Source organism: Pleurodeles waltl, chromosome 10 (genome assembly GCF_031143425.1).
Source record: "Pleurodeles waltl isolate 20211129_DDA chromosome 10, aPleWal1.hap1.20221129, whole genome shotgun sequence".
NCBI classification, from domain to species: domain Eukaryota; kingdom Metazoa; phylum Chordata; class Amphibia; order Caudata; family Salamandridae; genus Pleurodeles; species Pleurodeles waltl.
Genome location: NC_090449.1, coordinates 1,083,016,738 through 1,083,038,225, shown reverse-complemented (window position 1 = coordinate 1,083,038,225; position 21,488 = coordinate 1,083,016,738). Strand labels below are relative to the sequence as shown.

At 49.0% G+C, this 21,488-nt stretch overlaps 1 protein-coding gene across 5 annotated transcripts in view; it reads left to right on the top strand.

Moving 5' to 3' along the window:
• The window catches only part of FAM13B (family with sequence similarity 13 member B), a 387,820-nt gene that overhangs the window by 175,267 nt on the left and 191,065 nt on the right, over window positions 1-21,488 (top strand). For all 5 annotated transcript variants that reach the window (XM_069212170.1, XM_069212171.1, XM_069212172.1 and 2 more), the window contains one exon: window positions 20,237-20,366. In XM_069212170.1, the coding sequence (XP_069068271.1) occupies window positions 20,237-20,366 (130 nt within the window). The remainder of the gene's footprint in view (window positions 1-20,236; window positions 20,367-21,488) is intronic.

Genomic DNA, 21,488 nt, shown 5'->3' with positions numbered 1-21,488 from the left:
AGGGCACCAGTGCATGAGCACTGTGCCCCTACAGTGTCTAAGACAAACCTTAGACATTGTAAGTGCAGGGTAGCCATAAGAGTATATGGTCTGGGAGTCTGTCAAACACGAACTCCACAGCACCATAATGGCTACACTGAAAACTGGGAAGTTTGGTATCAAACTTCTCAGCACAATAAATGCACACTGATGCCAGTGTACATTTTATTGTAAAATACACCCCAGAGGGCACCTTAGAGGTGCCCCCTGAAACTTAACCGACTATCTGTGTAGGCTGACTGGTTCCAGCAGCCTGCCACACTAGAGACATGTTGCTGGCCCCATGGGGAGAGTGCCTTTGTCACTCTGAGGCCAGTAACAAAGCCTGCACTGGGTGGAGATGCTAACACCTCCAAAGTACACACGAAAGTACGGGGTTCTCTAGAAGCGGACGTCGCGGATATTAGCGTAGTCCTAGGTTGTATGTATTCCTATTTGGAAGGGTAAAGTCAGTGGAATGTCAGTTGGAAATTACCGAGTGGAACAGCGAGGGGTGGGAAGAAGGGAATTTCCTTTTACGGACTAGGTGGTCTCACACACTATATAGTGTCATGCTTCATCATTTGACCACCTAGACCCACCCAGGTAGGACAGTGCCACCTGGGCGGACTCAACCTCACTGTTAAAGGAACAGGAGGGAGTGCGTAAATACACTTGTTTCTGGAAAGATCGGGATCCAGCTAATCTACTGAAAAACTAAAAACACCTAAGCAGACACCTGTGAAGAGCAACAAATTTAATGGTGGTGTCTGTCTGGTGTAGTTAAAAAGGGGGGTTGGGACACCTCTGTGAGGACAAGGACTCACAGGGTCACCTAACTAATTACTAGCCAACATGTTTCTGCCCTCAAAAGTGAGCCAATGAAGGTCTCGGGGCATTCGTCAGGGCCTAGGATCCCTACGTCTCACGTCGACACTCCCCCTCCTGGATACCAGAGGCTAGCTGCCTCTAAGAAAAGGGCCGCCTCAAGGTAATTCCTTGGGTAATGTAGATCATTCTTTTTTCATTTTCTCACTCTTTGATTTCCCCATAGAGTATTTTCCTCCAACGTGAGACGTAGGGATCCTAGGCCCTGACGAATGCCCCGAGACCTTCATTGGCTCACTTTTGAGGGCAGAAACATGTTGGCTAGTAATTAGTTAGGTGACCCTGTGAGTCCTTGTCCTCACAGAGGTGTCCCAACCCCCCTTTTTAACTACACCAGACAGACACCACCATTAAATTTGTTGCTCTTCACAGGTGTCTGCTTAGGTGTTTTTAGTTTTTCAGTAGATTAGCTGGATCCCGATCTTTCCAGAAACAAGTGTATTTACGCACTCCCTCCTGTTCCTTTAACAGTGAGGTTGAGTCCGCCCAGGTGGCACTGTCCTACCTGGGTGGGTCTAGGTGGTCAAATGATGAAGCATGACACTATATAGTGTGTGAGACCACCTAGTCCGTAAAAGGAAATTCCCTTCTTCCCACCCCTCGCTGGTCCACTCGGTAATTTCCAACTGACATTCCACTGACTTTACCCTTCCAAATAGGAATACATACAACCTAGGACTACGCTAATATCCGCGACGTCCGCTTCTAGAGAACCCCGTACTTTCGTGTGTACTTTGAATTATAGGGAGCTAAGTACGGAGTGTTCCTCCATAGTTATCCCCCCTCCTCCCTCTTCCTCTCTCCATGTGTAATGATGCTAACACCTCCCCCAGGCAGGAGCTGTAACACCTGGCGGTGAGCCTCAAAGGCTCACCCCTTTGTCACAGCACCACAGGACACTCCAGCTTAGTGGAGTTGCCCGCCCCCTCCGGCCACGGCCCCCACTTTTGGCGGCAAGGCTGGAGGAAACAAAGAAAACAACAAGGAGGAGTCACTGGCCAGTCAGGACAGCCCCTAAGGTGTCCTGAGCTGAAGTGACTCTAACTTTTAGAAATCCTCCATCTTGCAGATGGAGGATTCCCCCAATAGGATTAGGGATGTGACCCCCTCCCCTTGGGAGGGGGCACAAAGGGGGTGTACTAACCCCCCAGACCTAAACACGCCCTTAAATTTAGTATTTAAGGGCTTCCCTGAACCTAGGAAAACAGATTCCTGCAACTAACAAGAAGAAGGACTGCTGAGCTGAAAAACCCCTGCAGAGGAAGAACAGAAGACACCAACTGCCTTGGCCCCAGACTTACCGGCCTGTCTCCTGCCTTCCAAAGAAACCTGCTCCAGCGACGCTTTCCAAGGGACCAGCGACCTCTGAATCCTCTGAGGACTGCCCTGCTTCGAAAAAGACAAGAAACTCCAGAGGACAGCGGCACTGCTCCAAAAGAACTGCAACTTTGTTACAAGGAGCAGATTTAAAGACCCCTGCAACTCCCCGCAAGAAGCGTGAGACTTGCAACACTGCACCCGGCGACCCCGACTCGACTGGTGGAGAACAACCAACTCAGGGAGGACCCTCCGGCGACTCTACGACTGTGAGTAACCAAAGTTGTCCCCCCTGAGCCCCCACAGCGACGCCTGCAGAGGGAATCCCCAGGCTCCCCCTGACCGCGACTGCCTAGACTCCATTTCCCGACGGCTGGAAAAGACCCTGCACCCGCAGCCCCCAGCACCTAAAGGAACGGAACTCCTGTGCAGGAGTGACCCCCAGGAGGCCCTCTCCCTTGCCCAGGTGGTGGCTACCCCGAGGAGCCCCCCCCCTTGCCTGCCTGCGACGCTGAAGAGATCCCTTGATCTCTCATTGAAAACCCGACGCGTGTTTGCACACTGCACCCGGCCGCCCCCGCGCTGCTGAGGGTGTACTTTCTGTGCTGACTTGTGTCCCCCCCCGGTGCCCTACAAAACCCCCCTGGTCTGCCCTCCGAAGACGCGGGTACTTACCTGCTGGCAGACTGGAACCGGGGCACCCCCTTCTCTCCATTGAAGCCTATGTGTTTTGGGCACCTCTTTGACCTTTGCACCTGACCGGCCCTGAGCTGCTGGTGTGATAACTTTGGGGTTGCTCTGAACCCCCAACGGTGGGCTACCTTGGACAAAAACTGAAACCTGTAAGTGACTTACTTACCTGTTAAAACTAACAATAACTTACCTCCCCCAGGAACTGTGAAAATTGCACTAAGTGTCCACTTTTAAAACAGCTTATTGTGTTTTATGTGAAAAGTATACATGCTAAAGTAATGATTCAAAGTTCCTAGAGTACTTACCTGCAATACCTTTCAAATGAGATATTACATGTAAAATTTGAACCTGTGGTTCTTAAAATAAACTAAGAAAAGATATTTTTCTATAACAAAACCTATTGGCTGGATTTGTCTCTGAGTGTGTGTACCTCATTTATTGTCTATGTGTATGTACAACAAATGCTTAACACTACTCCTTTGATAAGCCTACTGCTCGACCACACTACCACAAAATAGAGCATTAGTATTATCTCTTTTTGCCACTATCTTACCTCTAAGGGGAACCCTTGGACTCTGTGCATGCTATTCCTTACTTTGAAATAGCACATACAGAGCCAACTTCCTACAGTAACTGTTCACAAGGACGAGCCACACCAGGTGCTGCACAAGTAAAGGTTTCTGTATTACGACACTAAGGCTATACTTATATTGCTATATCTCCGCTTGGAGATATCAACACACAAAATATACACCTAGTAACAATCAGAAAAAGCATAGCAATACATGGGGCCAACCATATACTAAGAAAGTGGTATAAGAATGAAGGTTCCCAACCAAGGTAAGTGTGCTGGGATCCCAGGGTCTTGGGGAGCAGGAAACTACCAGAGGTAAGTACTAGAAATCCCGCAGGTACCAGGTGCAGAGTTTTTATCAAGCCGGGTGTCTCATAGACTAACACATGATGATTGACGTTGGATTTTTATGGATTCTGGACCCTTCCCAGTGGACCCTGAGGTATCCAGTTGGCACAAAGGTGGTTAGAGAGTGCCCCCACCCATGGATACCCAGAAGACTTGAGTACCTACACCAGGGAGCCCGGGTGCATAGGGGTGAAGTGCCGTCAAAAACCATTGTTGGAGTCAACGGAAGCCTCAATTGTCCGACTGCTGTCGCGCCCTGTGGAGCAGGTTGATGGAACCCAAAGGTGGATTCCGAACGTGAAGAACCTGAAAAAGAGGACAGTGTCCAGACCACTCAGATTTCCAGGCGGTGCAGGTAGGCAATGCCCCCCTCTTGGAGGTGAAGATCCTGCAGGATGGTGAAGGAAGACGTCCAGCTGCGGAGTCCAGGGGGGGGATGCAGGAGATCCTTGGAGTCGTCCACACACTATCACTTTGGTCGCCGGATTGCAGGAGGGTCACTGGCCAGCAGGACCATCAACAAGCCTTGCAAATGCAAAAAGCTGATGCAAGAAAGATTGCAGGTTTTTGAGGACAAGCAAGGTCCTTGTGATTCGACCCTTGGAGGGGAGTCAGGGCAGGCCTTCAGAAGGAAGGAAAGCAAGCTGGAGAAGCCCCCATGAGAGACCCAGTGGCAACAGGTGCAGGGAGTCGTAGGGAGGCCTCAGCAGCACAGCAAAGTAGGAGCTGCAGAGTGGGACCTGGATTTGGAGTTGCAGAGTCCTTGAGGCTGGGACTTCTTGGAGCCTGAAGACCTCCTTGGAGGAAGAGCAAACAAGCCTTGGCAAGGACAACAGTCATGGTGCCACAGGGATTCTGTTCCAGTGGCTGCAGCAAGGGTCCACTGTCTCCCAAGTTGATCAGAAGACAAGTTGGAACCGGAGAGGACCACAGAACTACCACCTGTAAGTAGAGCCTTTTTGTTGTCTATGGGACAGCAGGATCCACCAGCCGGTTGTTTTGAAGTGCCTGCGGATGCAGGGAATGACTCCCTGTAGGAAAGTGCCCTCTTTCTTGGCATGGTTAAGCCCATTTTCTGTCTGCTGTCCGTGTGCTTGACTCTGTTCACTGGGATCTCTGCTTTACTAGGACCCCAGTGATTATGCAACTCTCCTCTAAATTTGGTTGCTACTAACCTTTTCTTCTCACAATTGGCATACTGGTCCTGCCATGTAAGTCCCTAGTATATGGGACCTAGGTGCCCAAGGCATTGGGGATCCAGGGGATCACTATGGGCTGCAGCAGTTATTCTACCACCCACAGGGAGCCCATGCAAAGGGTGCTGTAGGCCTGCTTTGGCAGCCGGTGTGAAATGAGTGCATGCACCTGTTTTCACTATAGGTCACTATACCAGGGCACTATAAGTTACCCCTATGGTAGGCTCTCTCAGCCCAGAGGACAAAGTGCAAGTAGCTGTGTGTGAGGGCACCCTTGGACTAGCAGAGGTGCCCCCACAAACTCCAGACCCATTTCACCGGACTGAGTGCGGGGCACCATTTTTTTTATGTGTACTGGACGTAGGTCACTACCTATGTCCAGCTACATAATGGTATCTCCGAACCTGGGCTTGTTTTGTATCAAACATGTCTGAATCATACCCCAGTACTGTTACATGTATTGGAAGTAAGATTCCATGCACTCTGGGGGCTCCTTAGAGGGCCCCCTGCATTGCTACCACAAGTCTTACAGGGTTTTCCAGGCAGCTCAGCTGCTGACACCCTTAGACAGGTTTCTGTCGTCCTGCTGCTGGATCTGATCAAGCCCAGGAAGGCAGAACAAAGGATTTCCTTTTGGAGAGGGAGGGAACACCCTCTCCCTTTGTAAATCGGTGTGACTGGCTTGGGAGTGGTAGCCTCCCCAAGCCACTGGTTTTACCAGTTCAGGGACCCCCAGTCCCTGCTATGGCATGAAACTGGACAAAGGAAAGGGAAGTGACCACTCCCCTGTCCATCACCACCCCAGGGATGGTGCCCAGGGCTCCTCCACAGGGTCCCTGGGTTCTGCCATCTTGATTCCAAGGTTGGTAGGGAACTCTTGGAGCATCTGAGTGGCCAGGCAGATGACGTCAAAGGCACCCTCTGATAGGTAGTTACCTGGTCAGGTGACCAAGCCCCCTCTGGGCTATATAGGCTTGCAAGATTCCAGCAGGACTCCTCTGCAACCTCTGCTTTGACTTGTGGCCTCTGGAACTGCGACTGGAACCTCCAGAACCCGACAAGCTGACTCATAGAAGAAAGGACTCTGCTGCAACATTTTTCCAGGTCTCCTGCCAGCTTTGCAACACTTTCCTCGCCATGCATCCTCCGAAGACTGCAACTCTTCAGTTTCCTACACCCCCTCACTCCAAGGGAGATTCCTTCTAGCTTCTTTGATACAGACAGTCCTTGTGACCCTGAAGGGTACACAGCCACGGATGGTGATGAAATCTTGCAGGAGCTGGAGAAACAGTGTTGCAGTGGGAGCCCTCCCAACTAGATAGTCTTGTTTCAGTTCCAAAAGCAGACCAGTAGCAGATGTCGTCTTGCAGAGAGTTTCTTGAAGAGTCTTGCTTGATGAATCTGAGGACCCTTAAGTAACTCTAAAAGGGGGTTGGTCGCTTTGTAGTGACCCATCTATGAGAGGGGGTCAGGGACATCATCAACCTGGCCTAACCAGTCAGATGCTCCCAGGGGCCTCTGCCCACCTTGTTTCTAAGATGGCAGAATCATTCTCTGTGCACATCCCTAGAGGAGGAGCCGTCCTTTGTGTAGTTTTGTGCCAGAGCGGGAACCAGGGGTTCCTGAACTGGTGTATAACCCGGTTGTGCAGGGAGGGTGTGGGAAAGTGTCATCTTTCTAGCATAGTTGCCCCCCAATTTTCGCCTGATGTCACTGTGTTTAGACTGTAGTTCACTGGGATCCTGCTAATCAGGAATCAATTGACTGTGCTCTCTCCTCTATACAGTACATGCTGCAGCCCATGGGAGACACCGGGTGTACCAGTGCCTTGGGGACCATATACTAGGGACTTACATGGGTGCCCTGTGTTTTCCCACCAATCTGCCTTTTGCGGTGATGGAAAGGGCTTTTAGCCACGCCAGGTCCCAGCCAGCCACTGTTCCGTGCATGCTTCCCAGCCTCTATGTAGACATGGTACCAACAGACGTTGCAGTCAGGTGGCCAGTGGTGTGGTCAATGCACTGACCCCCCCCCGCCAACTGCAGCAGCCTCCAAACCCTCTGTCTGCCCCTTTACCACCATAGCCAACCAGTTGGCAGCAGGATTCACCATCACCTTCCCCACTAGCAGTCCATAACATCAGACGAGGGGGTTTTGCAGATTGTATGAAGGAGCTCTTCACTGCCCCTCCACCAATACGGCCATCTCATGACTGGCTGACGAAGGGCCGTTCGCTATGCAATTAAGAATAGCACACCCCAAGCTAGCTCGAATACAAAGTTCTCAACATATTATCCTACAGTTTCAGCAAGATCACACTTGAACAGTCAAAACTGTCATGCATCTTTTAGGAAGGATGGTGTCAAACATTGCCATCGTCCCACATGCCAGACTTTAAATGCAGCTGCTACAGCAATGTCCGCCTCGTCAGTGGTCACAGTCATTTTCAGGATCTAGTGTTGAAAGAGTGACAAACTTACCACTCTCTGCAATGGTGGAGCTCCACCAACCTTTTAAAAGGGTTGCCTTTTCAAGACCCGCTGCTTCAGTTCATTCTGACCACGGGGTGCATCTTTGACAGGTTGAGGAGCACATCTTCAAAAATTCAGTGGAAGGTCTTTGGGATCACACACATTGTGCCATGCACATCAACCATCTGGAACTTCAACTGGTATTTCTACCTGTAGGAAGTTGGCTCTGTATGTGCTATTTCAAAGTAAGGAATAGCATGCACAGAGTCCAAGGGTTCCCCTTAGAGGTAAAATAGTGGTAAAAATAGATAATACTAATGCTCTATTTTGTGGTAGTGTGGTCGAGCAGTAGGCTTATCCAAGGAGTAGTGTTAAGCATTTGTTGTACATACACATAGACAATAAATGAGGTACACACACTCAGAGACAAATCCAGCCAATAGGTTTTTATATAGAAAAATATCTTTTCTTAGTTTATTTTAAGAACCACAGGTTCAAATTCTACATGTAATATCTCATTCGAAAGGTATTGCAGGTAAGTACTTTAGGAACTTCAAATCATCAAAATTGCACGTATACTTTTCAAGTTATTGACAAATAGCTGTTTTAAAAGTGGACACTTAGTGCAATTTTCACAGTTCCTAGGGGAGGTAAGTTTTGATTAGTTTTACCAGGTAAGTAAGACACTTACAGGGTTCAGTTCTTGGTCCAAGGTAGCCCACCGTTGGGGGTTCAGAGCAACCCCAAAGTCACCACACCAGCAGCTCAGGGCCGGTCAGGTGCAGAGTTCAAAGTGGTGCCCAAAACACATAGGCTAGAATGGAGAGAAGGGGGTGCCCCGGTTCCGGTCTGCTTGCAGGTAAGTACCCGCGTCTTCGGAGGGCAGACCAGGGGGGTTTTGTAGGGCACCGGGGGGGACACGAGTCCACACAGAAATTTCACCCTCAGCGGCGCGGGGGCGGCCGGGTGCAGTGTAGAAACAAGCGTCGGGTTCGCAATGTTAGTCTATGAGAGATCTCGGGATCTCTTCAGCGCTGCAGGCAGGCAAGGGGGGGGTTCCTCGGGGAAACCTCCACTTGGGCAAGGGAGAGGGACTCCTGGGGGTCACTTCTCCAGTGAAAGTCCGGTCCTTCAGGTCCTGGGGGCTGCGGGTGCAGGGTCTCTCCCAGGCGTCGGGACTTTAGGTTCAAAGAGTCGCGGTCAGGGGAAGCCTCGGGATTCCCTCTGCAGGCGGCGCTGTGGGGGCTCAGGGGGGACAGGTTTTGGTACTCACAGTATCAGAGTAGTCCTGGGGTCCCTCCTGAGGCGTCGGATCTCCACCAGCCGAGTCGGGGTCGCCGGGTGCAGTGTTGCAAGTCTCACGCTTCTTGCGGGGAGCTTGCAGGGTTCTTTAAAGCTGCTGGAAACAAAGTTGCAGCTTTTCTTGGAGCAGGTCCGCTGTCCTCGGGAGTTTCTTGTCTTTTCGAAGCAGGGGCAGTCCTCAGAGGATGTCGAGGTCGCTGGTCCCTTTGGAAGGCGTCGCTGGAGCAGGATCTTTGGAAGGCAGGAGACAGGCCGGTGAGTTTCTGGAGCCAAGGCAGTTGTCGTCTTCTGGTCTTCCGCTGCAGGGGTTTTCAGCTGGGCAGTCCTTCTTCTTGTAGTTGCAGGAATCTAATTTTCTAGGGTTCAGGGTAGCCCTTAAATACTAAATTTAAGGGCGTGTTTAGGTCTGGGGGGTTAGTAGCCAATGGCTACTAGCCCTGAGGGTGGGTACACCCTCTTTGTGCCTCCTCCCAAGGGGAGGGGGTCACAATCCTAACCCTATTGGGGGAATCCTCCATCTGCAAGATGGAGGATTTCTAAAAGTTAGAGTCACCTCAGCTCAGGACACCTTAGGGGCTGTCCTGACTGGCCAGTGACTCCTCCTTGTTTTTCTCATTATTTTCTCCGGCCTTGCCGCCAAAAGTGGGGCCTGGCCGGAGGGGGCGGGCAACTCCACTAGCTGGAGTGTCCTGCTGGGTTGGCACAAAGGAGGTGAGCCTTTGAGGCTCACCGCCAGGTGTGACAATTCCTGCCTGGGAGAGGTGTTAGCATCTCCACCCAGTGCAGGCTTTGTTACTGGCCTCAGAGTGACAAAGGCACTCTCCCCATGGGGCCAGCAACATGTCTCGGTTTGTGGCAGGCTGCTAAAACTAGTCAGCCTACACAGATAGTCGGTTAAGTTTCAGGGGGCACCTCTAAGGTGCCCTCTGTGGTGTATTTTACAATAAAATGTACACTGGCATCAGTGTGCATTTATTGTGCTGAGAAGTTTGATACCAAACTTCCCAGTTTTCAGTGTAGCCATTATGGTGCTGTGGAGTTCGTGTTTGACAGACTCCCAGACCATATACTCTTATGGCTACCCTGCACTTACAATGTCTAAGGTTTTGTTTAGACACTGTAGGGGTACCATGCTCATGCACTGGTACCCTCACCTATGGTATAGTGCACCCTGCCTTAGGGCTGTAAGGCCTGCTAGAGGGGTGTCTTACCTATACTGCATAGGCAGTGAGAGGCTGGCATGGCACCCTGAGGGGAGGGCCATGTCGACTTACTCGTTTTGTCCTCACTAGCACACACAAGCTGGCAAGCAGTGTGTCTGTGCTGAGTGAGAGGTCTCTAGGGTGGCATAAGACATGCTGCATCCCTTAGAGACCTTCCTTGGCATCAGGGCCCTTGGTACTAGAAGTACCAGTTACAAGGGACTTATCTGGATGCCAGGGTCTGCCAATTGTGGATACAAAAGTACAGGTTAGGGAAAGAACACTGGTGCTGGGGCCTGGTTAGCAGGCCTCAGCACACTTTCAATTGTAAACATAGCATCAGCAAAGGCAAAAAGTCAGGGGGCAACCATGCCAAGGAGGCATTTCCTTACACAACCCCCCCCCCAAACGAAAGAGGATGAGACTAACCTTTCCCAAGAGAGTCTTCATTTTCTAAGTGGAAGAACCTGGAAAGGCCATCTGCATTGGCATGGGCAGTCCCAGGTCTGTGTTCCACTATAAAGTCCATTCCCTGTAGGGAGATGGACCACCTCAACAGTTTAGGATTTTCACCTTTCATTTGCATCAGCCATTTGAGAGGTCTGTGGTCAGTTTGAACTAGGAAGTGAGTCCCAAAGAGGTATGGTCTCAGCTTCTTCAGGGACCAAACCACAGCAAAGGCCTCCCTCTCAATGGCACTCCAACGCTGCTCCCTGGGGAGTAACCTCCTGCTAATGAAAGCAACAGGCTGGTCAAGGCCATCATCATTTGTTTGGGACAAAACTGCCCCTATCCCATGTTCAGAGGCATCAGTCTGCACAATGAACTGCTTAGAATAATCTGGAGCTTTGAGAACTGGTGCTGAGCACATTGCCTGTTTCAGGGTGTCAAAGGCCTGTTGGCAGTCCACAGTCCAGTTCACTTTCTTGGGCATTTTCTTGGAGGTGAGCTCAGTGAGGGCTGTCACAATGGATCCATATCCCTTCACAAACCTCCTGTAGTACCCAGTCAAGCCAAGGAATGCCCTGACTTGAGTCTGGGTTTTTGGAGCTACCCAGTCCAGAATAGTCTGGATCTTGGGTTGGAGTGGCTGAACTTGGCCTCCACCTACAAGGTGTCCCAAGTAAACCACAGTTCCCTGCCCTATCTGGCATTTGGATGCCTTGATAGAGAGGCCTGCAGATTGCAGAGCCTTCAAAACCTTCCTCAGGTGGACCAGGTGATCCTGCCAGGTGGAGCTAAAGACAGCAATATCATCAAGATAAGCTGTGCTAAAGGACTCCAAGCCAGCAAGGACTTGATTCACCAACCTTTGGAAGGTGGCAGGGGCATTCTTTAAACCAAAGGGCATAACAGTAAACTGATAATGCCCATCAGGTGTGGAGAATGCTGTCTTTTCTTTTGCTCCAGGTGCCATTTTTATTTGCCAGTACCCTGCTGTCAAGTCAAAGGTACTTAGAAATTTGGCAGCACCTAATTTATCAATGAGCTCATCAGCTCTTGGAATTGGATGAGCATCTGTCTTGGTGACAGAATTGAGCCCTCTGTAGTCCACACAAAACCTCATCTCTTTCTTTCCATCTGTGGTGTGAGGTTTGGGGACTAAGACCACTGGGCTAGCCCAGGGGCTGTCAGAGCGCTCAATGACTCCCAATTCCAGCATCTTGTGGACTTCCACCTTGATGCTTTCCTTAACATGGTCAGACTGTCTAAAGATTTTGTTCTTGACAGGCATGCTGTCTCCTGTGTCCACATCATGGGTACACAGGTGTGTCTGACCAGGGGTTAAGGAGAAGAGTTCAGGAAACTGTTGTAGGACTCTCCTACAATCAGCTTGCTGTTGGCCAGAGAGGGTGTCTGAGTAGATCACTCCATCTACTGTACCATCTTTTGGGTCTGATGACAGAAGATCAGGGAGAGGTTCACTCTCTGCCTCCTGATCCTCATCTGTTACCATCAACAGATTGACATCAGCCCTGTCGTGGAAGAGCTTAAGGCGGTTTACATGGATCACCCTTTTGGGGCTCCTGCTTGTGCCCAGGTCCACCAAGTAGGTGACCTGACTCTTCCTCTCTAGTACTGGGTAAGGGCCACTCCATTTGTCCTGGAGTGCCCTGGGAGCCACAGGCTCCAGAACCCAGACTTTCTGCCCTGGTTGGAACTCAACCAGTGCAGCCTTTTGGTCATACCAAAACTTCTGGAGCTGTTGGCTGGCCTCAAGGTTTTTGGTTGCCTTTTCCATGTACTCTGCCATTCTAGAGCGAAGGCCAAGTACATAGTCCACTATGTCCTGTTTAGGCTCATGGAGAGGTCTCTCCCAGCCTTCTTTAACAAGGGCAAGTGGTCCCCTTACAGGATGACCAAACAGAAGTTCAAAGGGTGAGAACCCTACTCCCTTCTGTGGTACCTCCCTGTAAGCGAAAAGCAGACATGGCAGGAGGACATCCCATCTCCTTTTGAGTTTTTCTGGGAGCCCCATGATCATGCCTTTTAATGTCTTGTTGAATCTCTCAACTAAGCCATTAGTTTGTGGATGGTATGGTGTAGTGAATTTATAAGTCACTCCACACTCATTCCACATGTGCTTTAGGTATGCTGACATGAAGTTGGTACCTCTGTCCGACACCACCTCCTTAGGGAAACCCACTCTGGTAAAGATACCAATGAGGGCCTTGGCTACTGCAGGGGCAGTAGTCGACCTAAGGGGAATAGCTTCAGGATACCTGGTAGCATGATCCACTACTACCAGGATATACATATTTCCTGAGGCTGTGGGAGGTTCCAGTGGACCAACTATGTCCACACCCACTCTTTCAAAGGGCACCCCCACCACTGGAAGTGGAATGAGGGGGGCCTTTGGATGCCCACCTGTCTTACCACTGGCTTGACAGGTGGGGCAGGAGAGGCAAAACTCCTTAACCATGTTGGACATATTGGGCCAGTAGAAGTGGTTGACTAACCTCTCCCACGTCTTGGTTTGTCCCAAATGTCCAGCAAGGGGAATGTCATGGGCCAATGTTAGGATGAACTCTCTGAACAGCTGAGGCACTACCACTCTCCTAGTGGCACCAGGTTTGGGGTCTCTGGCCTCAGTGTACAGGAGCCCATCTTCCCAATAGACCCTATGGGTTCCATTTTTCTTGCCTTTGGACTCTTCAGCAGCTTGCTGCCTAAGGCCTTCAAGAGAGGGACAGGTTTCTTGTCCCTTACACAGCTCTTCCCTTGAGGGTCCCCCTGGGCCTAAGAGCTCAACCTGATAAGGTTCAAGCTCCAAAGGCTCAGTTCCCTCAGAGGGCAGAACTTCTTCCTGAGAAGAGAGGTTCCCTTTCTTTTGCTGTGTTGCAGTTGGTTTCCCAACTGACTTTCCTGTTCTCTTGGTAGGCTGGGCCATTTTTCCAGACTCCAGCTCTACTTTTTCACCCTGTGCCTTGCATTGCGCTCTTGTTTTCACACACACCAGTTCAGGGATACCCAGCATTGCTGCATGGGTTTTTAGCTCTACCTCAGCCCATGCTGAGGACTCCAGGTCATTTCCAAGCAGACAGTCCACTGGGATATTTGAGGAGACCACCACCTGTTTCAGGCCATTGACCCCTCCCCATTCTAAAGTAACCATTGCCATGGGATGTACTTTTCTCTGATTGTCAGCGTTGGTGACTGTGTAAGTTTTTCCAGTCAGGTATTGGCCAGGGGAAACCAGTTTCTCTGTCACCATGGTGACACTGGCACCTGTATCCCTCAGGCCCTCTATTCTAGTCCCATTAATTAAGAGTTGCTGTCTGTATTTTTGCATGTTAGGCGGCCAGACAGCTAGTGTGGCTAAATCCACCCCACCCTCAGAAACTAGAGTAGCTTCAGTGTGGACCCTGATTTGCTCTGGGCACACTGTTGATCCCACTTGGAGACTAGCCATACCAGTGTTACCTGGATGGGAGTTTGGAGTGGAACCTTTCTTGGGACAGGCCTTGTCTCCAGTTTGGTGTCCATGCTGTTTACAGCTATGACACCAGGCCTTTTTGGGATCAAAGTTTTTACCCTTGTACCCATTGTTTTGTGAAGAGGCTCTGGGCCCACCCTCCTGTGCAGGTTTTTGGGGGCCTGTAGAAGACTCTTTACTATTTTTAGTTTTGGTTGTCTCATCACCCTTCTGCTGGGGAGTCTTTGTGACCCCTTTCTTTTGGTCACCCCCTGTTGAAGTCTTGGACACCCTTGTCTTGACCCAATGGTCCGCCTTCTTTCCCAATTCTTGGGGAGAAATTGGTCCTAGGTCTACCAGATGCTGATGCAGTTTATCATTGAAACAATTACTTAACAGGTGTTCTTTCACAAATAAATTGTACAGCCCATCATAATTACTTACACCACTGCCTTGAATCCAACCATCTAGTGTTTTCACTGAGTAGTCAACAAAGTCAACCCAGGTCTGGCTCGAGGATTTTTGAGCCCCCCTGAACCTAATCCTGTACTCCTCAGTGGAGAATCCAAAGCCCTCAATCAGGGTACCCTTCATGAGGTCATAAGATTCTGCATCTTGTCCAGAGAGTGTGAGGAGTCTATCCCTACACTTTCCTGTGAACATTTCCCAAAGGAGAGCACCCCAGTGAGATCTGTTCACTTTTCTGGTTACACAAGCCCTCTCAAAAGCTGTGAACCATTTGGTGATGTCATCACCATCTTCATATTTAGTTACAATCCCTTTGGGGATTTTCAACATGTCAGGAGAATCTCTGACCCTATTTATGTTGCTGCCACCATTGATGGGTCCTAGGCCCATCTCTTGTCTTTCCCTCTCTATGGCTAGGATCTGTCTTTCCAAAGCCAATCTTTTGGCCATCCTGGCTAACTGGATGTCCTCTTCACTGGAGTTATCCTCAGTGATTTCAGAGTTGTTGGTCCCTCCTGTGAGGGAACCAGCATCTCTGACTATTATTTGTGGAGTCAGGGCTTGAGAAGCCCTGCTCTCCCTAAGTAGGACTGGAGGGGGGGGAATTTCCCTCCAAGTCACTATCTTCATCCTCTGAGTTGCCATCCTCAGAGGGGTTGGCCTTTTCAAACTCTGCCAAAAGCTCCTGGAGCTGTACTTTGGTAGGTTTGGGGCCCATTGCTATTTTCTTTAGTTTACAGAGTGACCTTAGCTCTCTCATCTGTAGATGGAGGTAAGGTGTGTTGTCGAGTTCCACCACAGTCACATCTGTGCTAGACATTATGCTTCTAAAAGTTGGAATACTTTTTAAGAAACTAAAACTGGTTCTAGAATCTAATTCAAACTTTTAACAAACTTTTAAACTCTAAAAGAAATGCTAAACAGGATCTAACACAAGGCCCTAGCAGGTCTTTTAAGAATTTAGAAAACTTTTCAAATTGCAAAAATCAATTTCTAATGACAATTTTGGAATTTGTCGTGTGATCAGGTATTGGCTGAGTAGTCCAGCAAATGCAAAGTCTTGTACCCCACCGCTGATCCACCAATGTAGGAAGTTGGCTCTGTATGTGCTATTTCAAAGTAAGGAATAGCATGCACAGAGTCCAAGGGTTCCCCTTAGAGGTAAAATAGTGGTAAAAATAGATAATACTAATGCTCTATTTTGTGGTAGTGTGGTCGAGCAGTAGGCTTATCCAAGGAGTAGTGTTAAGCATTTGTTGTACATACACATAGACAATAAATGAGGTACACACACTCAGAGACAAATCCAGCCAATAGGTTTTTATATAGAAAAATATATTTTCTTAGTTTATTTTAAGAACCACAGGTTCAAATTCTACATGTAATATCTCATTCGAAAGGTATTGCAGGTAAGTACTTTAGGAACTTCAAATCATCAAAATTGCATGTATACTTTTCAAGTTATTGACAAATAGCTGTTTTAAAAGTGGACACTTAGTGCAATTTTCACAGTTCCTAGGGGAGGTAAGTTTTGATTAGTTTTACCAGGTAAGTAAGACACTTACAGGGTTCAGTTCTTGGTCCAAGGTAGCCCACCGTTGGGGGTTCAGAGCAACCCCAAAGTCACCACACCAGCAGCTCAGGGCCGGTCAGGTGCAGAGTTCAAAGTGGTGCCCAAAACACATAGGCTAGAATGGAGAGAAGGGGGTGCCCCGGTTCCGGTCTGCTTGCAGGTAAGTACCCGCGTCTTCGGAGGGCAGACCAGGGGGGTTTTGTAGGGCACCGGGGGGGACACGAGTCCACACAGAAATTTCACCCTCAGCGGCGCGGGGGCGGCCGGGTGCAGTGTAGAAACAAGCGTCGGGTTCGCAATGTTAGTCTATGAGAGATCTCGGGATCTCTTCAGCGCTGCAGGCAGGCAAGGGGGGGGTTCCTCGGGGAAACCTCCACTTGGGCAAGGGAGAGGGACTCCTGGGGGTCACTTCTCCAGTGAAAGTCCGGTCCTTCAGGTCCTGGGGGCTGCGGGTGCAGGGTCTCTCCCAGGCGTCGGGACTTTAGGTTCAAAGAGTCGCGGTCAGGGGAAGCCTCGGGATTCCCTCTGCAGGCGGCGCTGTGGGGGCTCAGGGGGGACAGGTTTTGGTACTCACAGTATCAGAGTAGTCCTGGGGTCCCTCCTGAGGCGTCGGATCTCCACCAGCCGAGTCGGGGTCGCCGGGTGCAGTGTTGCAAGTCTCACGCTTCTTGCGGGGAGCTTGCAGGGTTCTTTAAAGCTGCTGGAAACAAAGTTGCAGCTTTTCTTGGAGCAGGTCCGCTGTCCTCGGGAGTTTCTTGTCTTTTCGAAGCAGGGGCAGTCCTCAGAGGATGTCGAGGTCGCTGGTCCCTTTGGAAGGCGTCGCTGGAGCAGGATCTTTGGAAGGCAGGAGACAGGCCGGTGAGTTTCTGGAGCCAAGGCAGTTGTCGTCTTCTGGTCTTCCGCTGCAGGGGTTTTCAGCTGGGCAGTCCTTCTTCTTGTAGTTGCAGGAATCTAATTTTCTAGGGTTCAGGGTAGCCCTTAAATACTAAATTTAAGGGCGTGTTTAGGTCTGGGGGGTTAGTAGCCAATGGCTACTAGCCCTGAGGGTGGGTACACCCTCTTTGTGCCTCCTCCCAAGGGGAGGGGGTCACAATCCTAACCCTATTGGGGGAATCCTCCATCTGCAAGATGGAGGATTTCTAAAAGTTAGAGTCACCTCAGCTCAGGACACCTTAGGGGCTGTCCTGACTGGCCAGTGACTCCTCCTTGTTTTTCTCATTATTTTCTCCGGCCTTGCCGCCAAAAGTGGGGCCTGGCCGGAGGGGGCGGGCAACTCCACTAGCTGGAGTGTCCTGCTGGGTTGGCACAAAGGAGGTGAGCCTTTGAGGCTCACCGCCAGGTGTGACAATTCCTGCCTGGGAGAGGTGTTAGCATCTCCACCCAGTGCAGGCTTTGTTACTGGCCTCAGAGTGACAAAGGCACTCTCCCCATGGGGCCAGCAACATGTCTCGGTTTGTGGCAGGCTGCTAAAACTAGTCAGCCTACACAGATAGTCGGTTAAGTTTCAGGGGGCACCTCTAAGGTGCCCTCTGTGGTGTATTTTACAATAAAATGTACACTGGCATCAGTGTGCATTTATTGTGCTGAGAAGTTTGATACCAAACTTCCCAGTTTTCAGTGTAGCCATTATGGTGCTGTGGAGTTCGTGTTTGACAGACTCCCAGACCATATACTCTTATGGCTACCCTGCACTTACAATGTCTAAGGTTTTGTTTAGACACTGTAGGGGTACCATGCTCATGCACTGGTACCCTCACCTATGGTATAGTGCACCCTGCCTTAGGGCTGTAAGGCCTGCTAGAGGGGTGTCTTACCTATACTGCATAGGCAGTGAGAGGCTGGCATGGCACCCTGAGGGGAGGGCCATGTCGACTTACTCGTTTTGTCCTCACTAGCACACACAAGCTGGCAAGCAGTGTGTCTGTGCTGAGTGAGAGGTCTCTAGGGTGGCATAAGACATGCTGCATCCCTTAGAGACCTTCCTTGGCATCAGGGCCCTTGGTACTAGAAGTACCAGTTACAAGGGACTTATCTGGATGCCAGGGTCTGCCAATTGTGGATACAAAAGTACAGGTTAGGGAAAGAACACTGGTGCTGGGGCCTGGTTAGCAGGCCTCAGCACACTTTCAATTGTAAACATAGCATCAGCAAAGGCAAAAAGTCAGGGGGCAACCATGCCAAGGAGGCATTTCCTTACACTACCCTTCAAAGCATTCCTCCCTCACCTCACACAAAGTTGTCCTTGTCCGGACGGACAATATGACAGTGATGTATTATCTACAAAAACAGACGGGAGGTTTGGAGAGACACAGTCATTCTAGTTATCACAGCTAACACAACCAATATATGGAAATGGGCTCATCACCACCACATTCACCTACTGGCAGAATATCTCCCAGAATGGACAAGTCTGCCGACCTGCTCAGCAGGATGCATCAGCAAGTCCACAAATCAGAATACCACCTGCAAGTCCTTCAAACATACTTCCAAAAGTGGGGAAAACCTCAAATAGATCTTTTTTCCACAGCAGAAAACGCAAACTGCCCAAACTTGACGTCCAGGTGCCCTCACCCTCTTTCCAAGGGCAATGTTCTATGGGTTAACTGGCCAGGGATATTAGCTTCTCTCACACTCGTTCCATTTCTGATTCGCAAACTTAAATAGACATCAGTAACTATGATACTAGTAGCGCCCACTTGGTCACGTCAACCTAGGTTCACAACACTTCTGGACCTCTCTGTTTCCTCACGAGAAGCACCCTAACAGGCCTGATCTTCTCACTCAGGACCATGAACAGATCAGACACCCAAACTCCAAATTGCTCAATTTAGTGGCATAGCTTCTGAAGTCATAGAACTTGGGTACCTTAAATTACCTCCTGAATGTATGGAAATTTTAAAGGAGGCACGCAGACCAACAACTAAAGCATGTCATGCTGCAAAATTGAAGTGTTTTGTTTGTTACTGCCAATCTAAACATATTGATCCAATTAAACCATCTATTAAAAAAGTTATTTGCTACATTTACAGCAAGTCAAATTGGCTTACACTTTGATCAAATTACACCTTGCAGCTGTAGCTGCATATTTACAAAACAGGGAACATATCTTTGTTCAGAATACCTGTAATTAAAATCTTCATGGAAGGACTCAAAGGGGTAATTCCACCTAGACTTTCACCTGTTCCGTCATGGGATCTTAACATTGTTCTCACTAGACACACAGGGCCCTCCATTCGATCCACTTCACTCGTGTCCTATTCGATTCCTTACATGGAAAGTAGCATTTCTAGTTGCAATCACATCACTTAGATGCTTCAGTATGCTCCAGGCATTAACCTTAGAATAACCTTTCTTTTAAATACACAAGGATAAGGTGGTCCTCCGCAGAAATCCAAGGTTTCAACCAAAAGTGATATCTCAGTTTCATATCAATCATAGCATTGAATTGCCAGTGTTCTTCCCAAAACCTGATTCAGCAGCAGAGAGGGCACCCCACACCTTAGATGTAAAGGGAGCACTCATGTACTATATTGACAGCACTAAATATTTTAGAAAAACAAAACAACCTTTTGTAGCTTTTGAGTTATCTTTCAAAGAGAATCCAATCTCAAAGAATGGCAAAATCAAATGGATTGTTCGGTGCATACAAACTTGTTATGTGAAAGCAAAAAAGCAATTACCACAAACTCATAGGGCACTTTCCACTGGGGGGGGAAAAGGTGCTACTCTGGCATTTTTAGGAAACATTCCTTTGGCTGACATCTGCAGAGCAACTACTTGTGCTGCACCACACACCTTCACAACACATTGTGTGGATATACAAGATAACAGCAAGCAAATGTAGGACAAGCTGTCCTCACAACCCCAACTCCCACAGGCTAGGCACTGTGTGCAAAGCATGTGCATCTACAGCCACACGTGCCATGGAATGGAAAATGTCACTTATCCAGTAGTCATGTGTTGTGGCATGTAGTGCCGTAGATTCATGTGCGCCCTCCATCCTCCACGGACGCCTGCAGCTGAGGTCGTTCATTTGCGTTTGTATATATTTATGTACATCTGTGAATACAATTGTATGGACATCTTCCTTCTCCTTACTCTTACGCACCCGCCTGCGGGAAAACAATCTAACAAAGGACTCGATGGTCTTGCTCAAGTGTCCACTGAATGTGTAGTTTATTCATGGAAAAAGTTTCGTTTTTTATATACCTTATTTGTTTTCTCATTCGGTGACCTCTTAATGAAAAGAATCTTCTTTTTCTCCAAAAAGAACTAGAAGAGCATCTTTTAGCTCGAAAGATGAAAGGACGGAAGACAAGACCCCTCATCAGCTGGTCAAGAAGTTACAGAAAAAAATTAGACAATTTGAAGAGCAATTTGAAAGAGAAAACAAAAGCAAAGTAAGTTACTAGCCTGTAAAATTCCACTTTCAGACTGTGGCTGTCGCGTTGTGCACTCTTGAGTTCATGGCTATGTTTGTAATGGACACTGTCCCTCTCCTGTCTTTATCCCTGAACTACCCCAAGAAACATTGTAGATGCTGTGAGGGCTTGGTCGTGGCACTTCAGGTCCGCTTACTGTGCTAACGTTAGCCATGCTGACCGGACATGATGTCACAGGGCACGTACTGGCTCCGCCTCCCAAGCCCGTCAGTTCATTCCTCTGCACTCTGCTCTTTGGATTCCTGATGAGCCGCTTACACGGGTTTATATTTTTCTCTTTTTTATGTCTACCAGAGACAAAACGTCACTGCATCGAGAACCCAGTGGTTTCACAAAAATTCATAATAAGATGATATAGGCAGATTCTGTCTCCGTGTACATACACATGCATGCTGCGGCTGTTGATCAGCTCCCTTCGTCCATTGGCCTCCTTCAGCCATTGGTATTGTCACTGAGTGATGCCGTTTACATGCTGTACACCTAGAAAGTAGTCCCTTTCAATGCCAGGCTGTGAAGCAAAGCTTTTATTTTATTTATATATGTAATTGTTTTTTTGATTGTGTGGTTGGGTATGTTTGTTTGGCCACCATGTGTCCAGTATCTTTGTCACGTCATCCAGTATCTTTTTCACTGTTCACTATTACACATATAATGCCTTTTGGATATGTTTTCAAAGGAAGTTAAAAATAAAATACAGTCTTTACAAGGTCAGACCTATTGGTTTTACCAATGTTTATTTTGTAATTTTAACCTTTCTCTACTTGAGCACATCCCTTCTCTTTCATAAGGTGCAGCAATTGCGCGAAGTTATGTCAGTTAGATAAGCATTTACCACTGTATTGGAGCCTGGGTGATCAGCATTAAGTGTGGTGCCAGTTTTCGAGTTACTTGAAAGGCCCGTGCTCTCGAGACGACATGAATGGCTCTGTTAAGTTTTCTCCGAGATGGCTCCAGAGACCAAGCTCACATGGCTGGGGCTGCCTTCGCAGCTGTGCAGGGCTTCTGACCTCGAGCCTTTAGAAAGAGGTTGAGGTCTTGAAGTAAACCACATTCTTCCAAGTAAAGCTCAGGGATCGCACA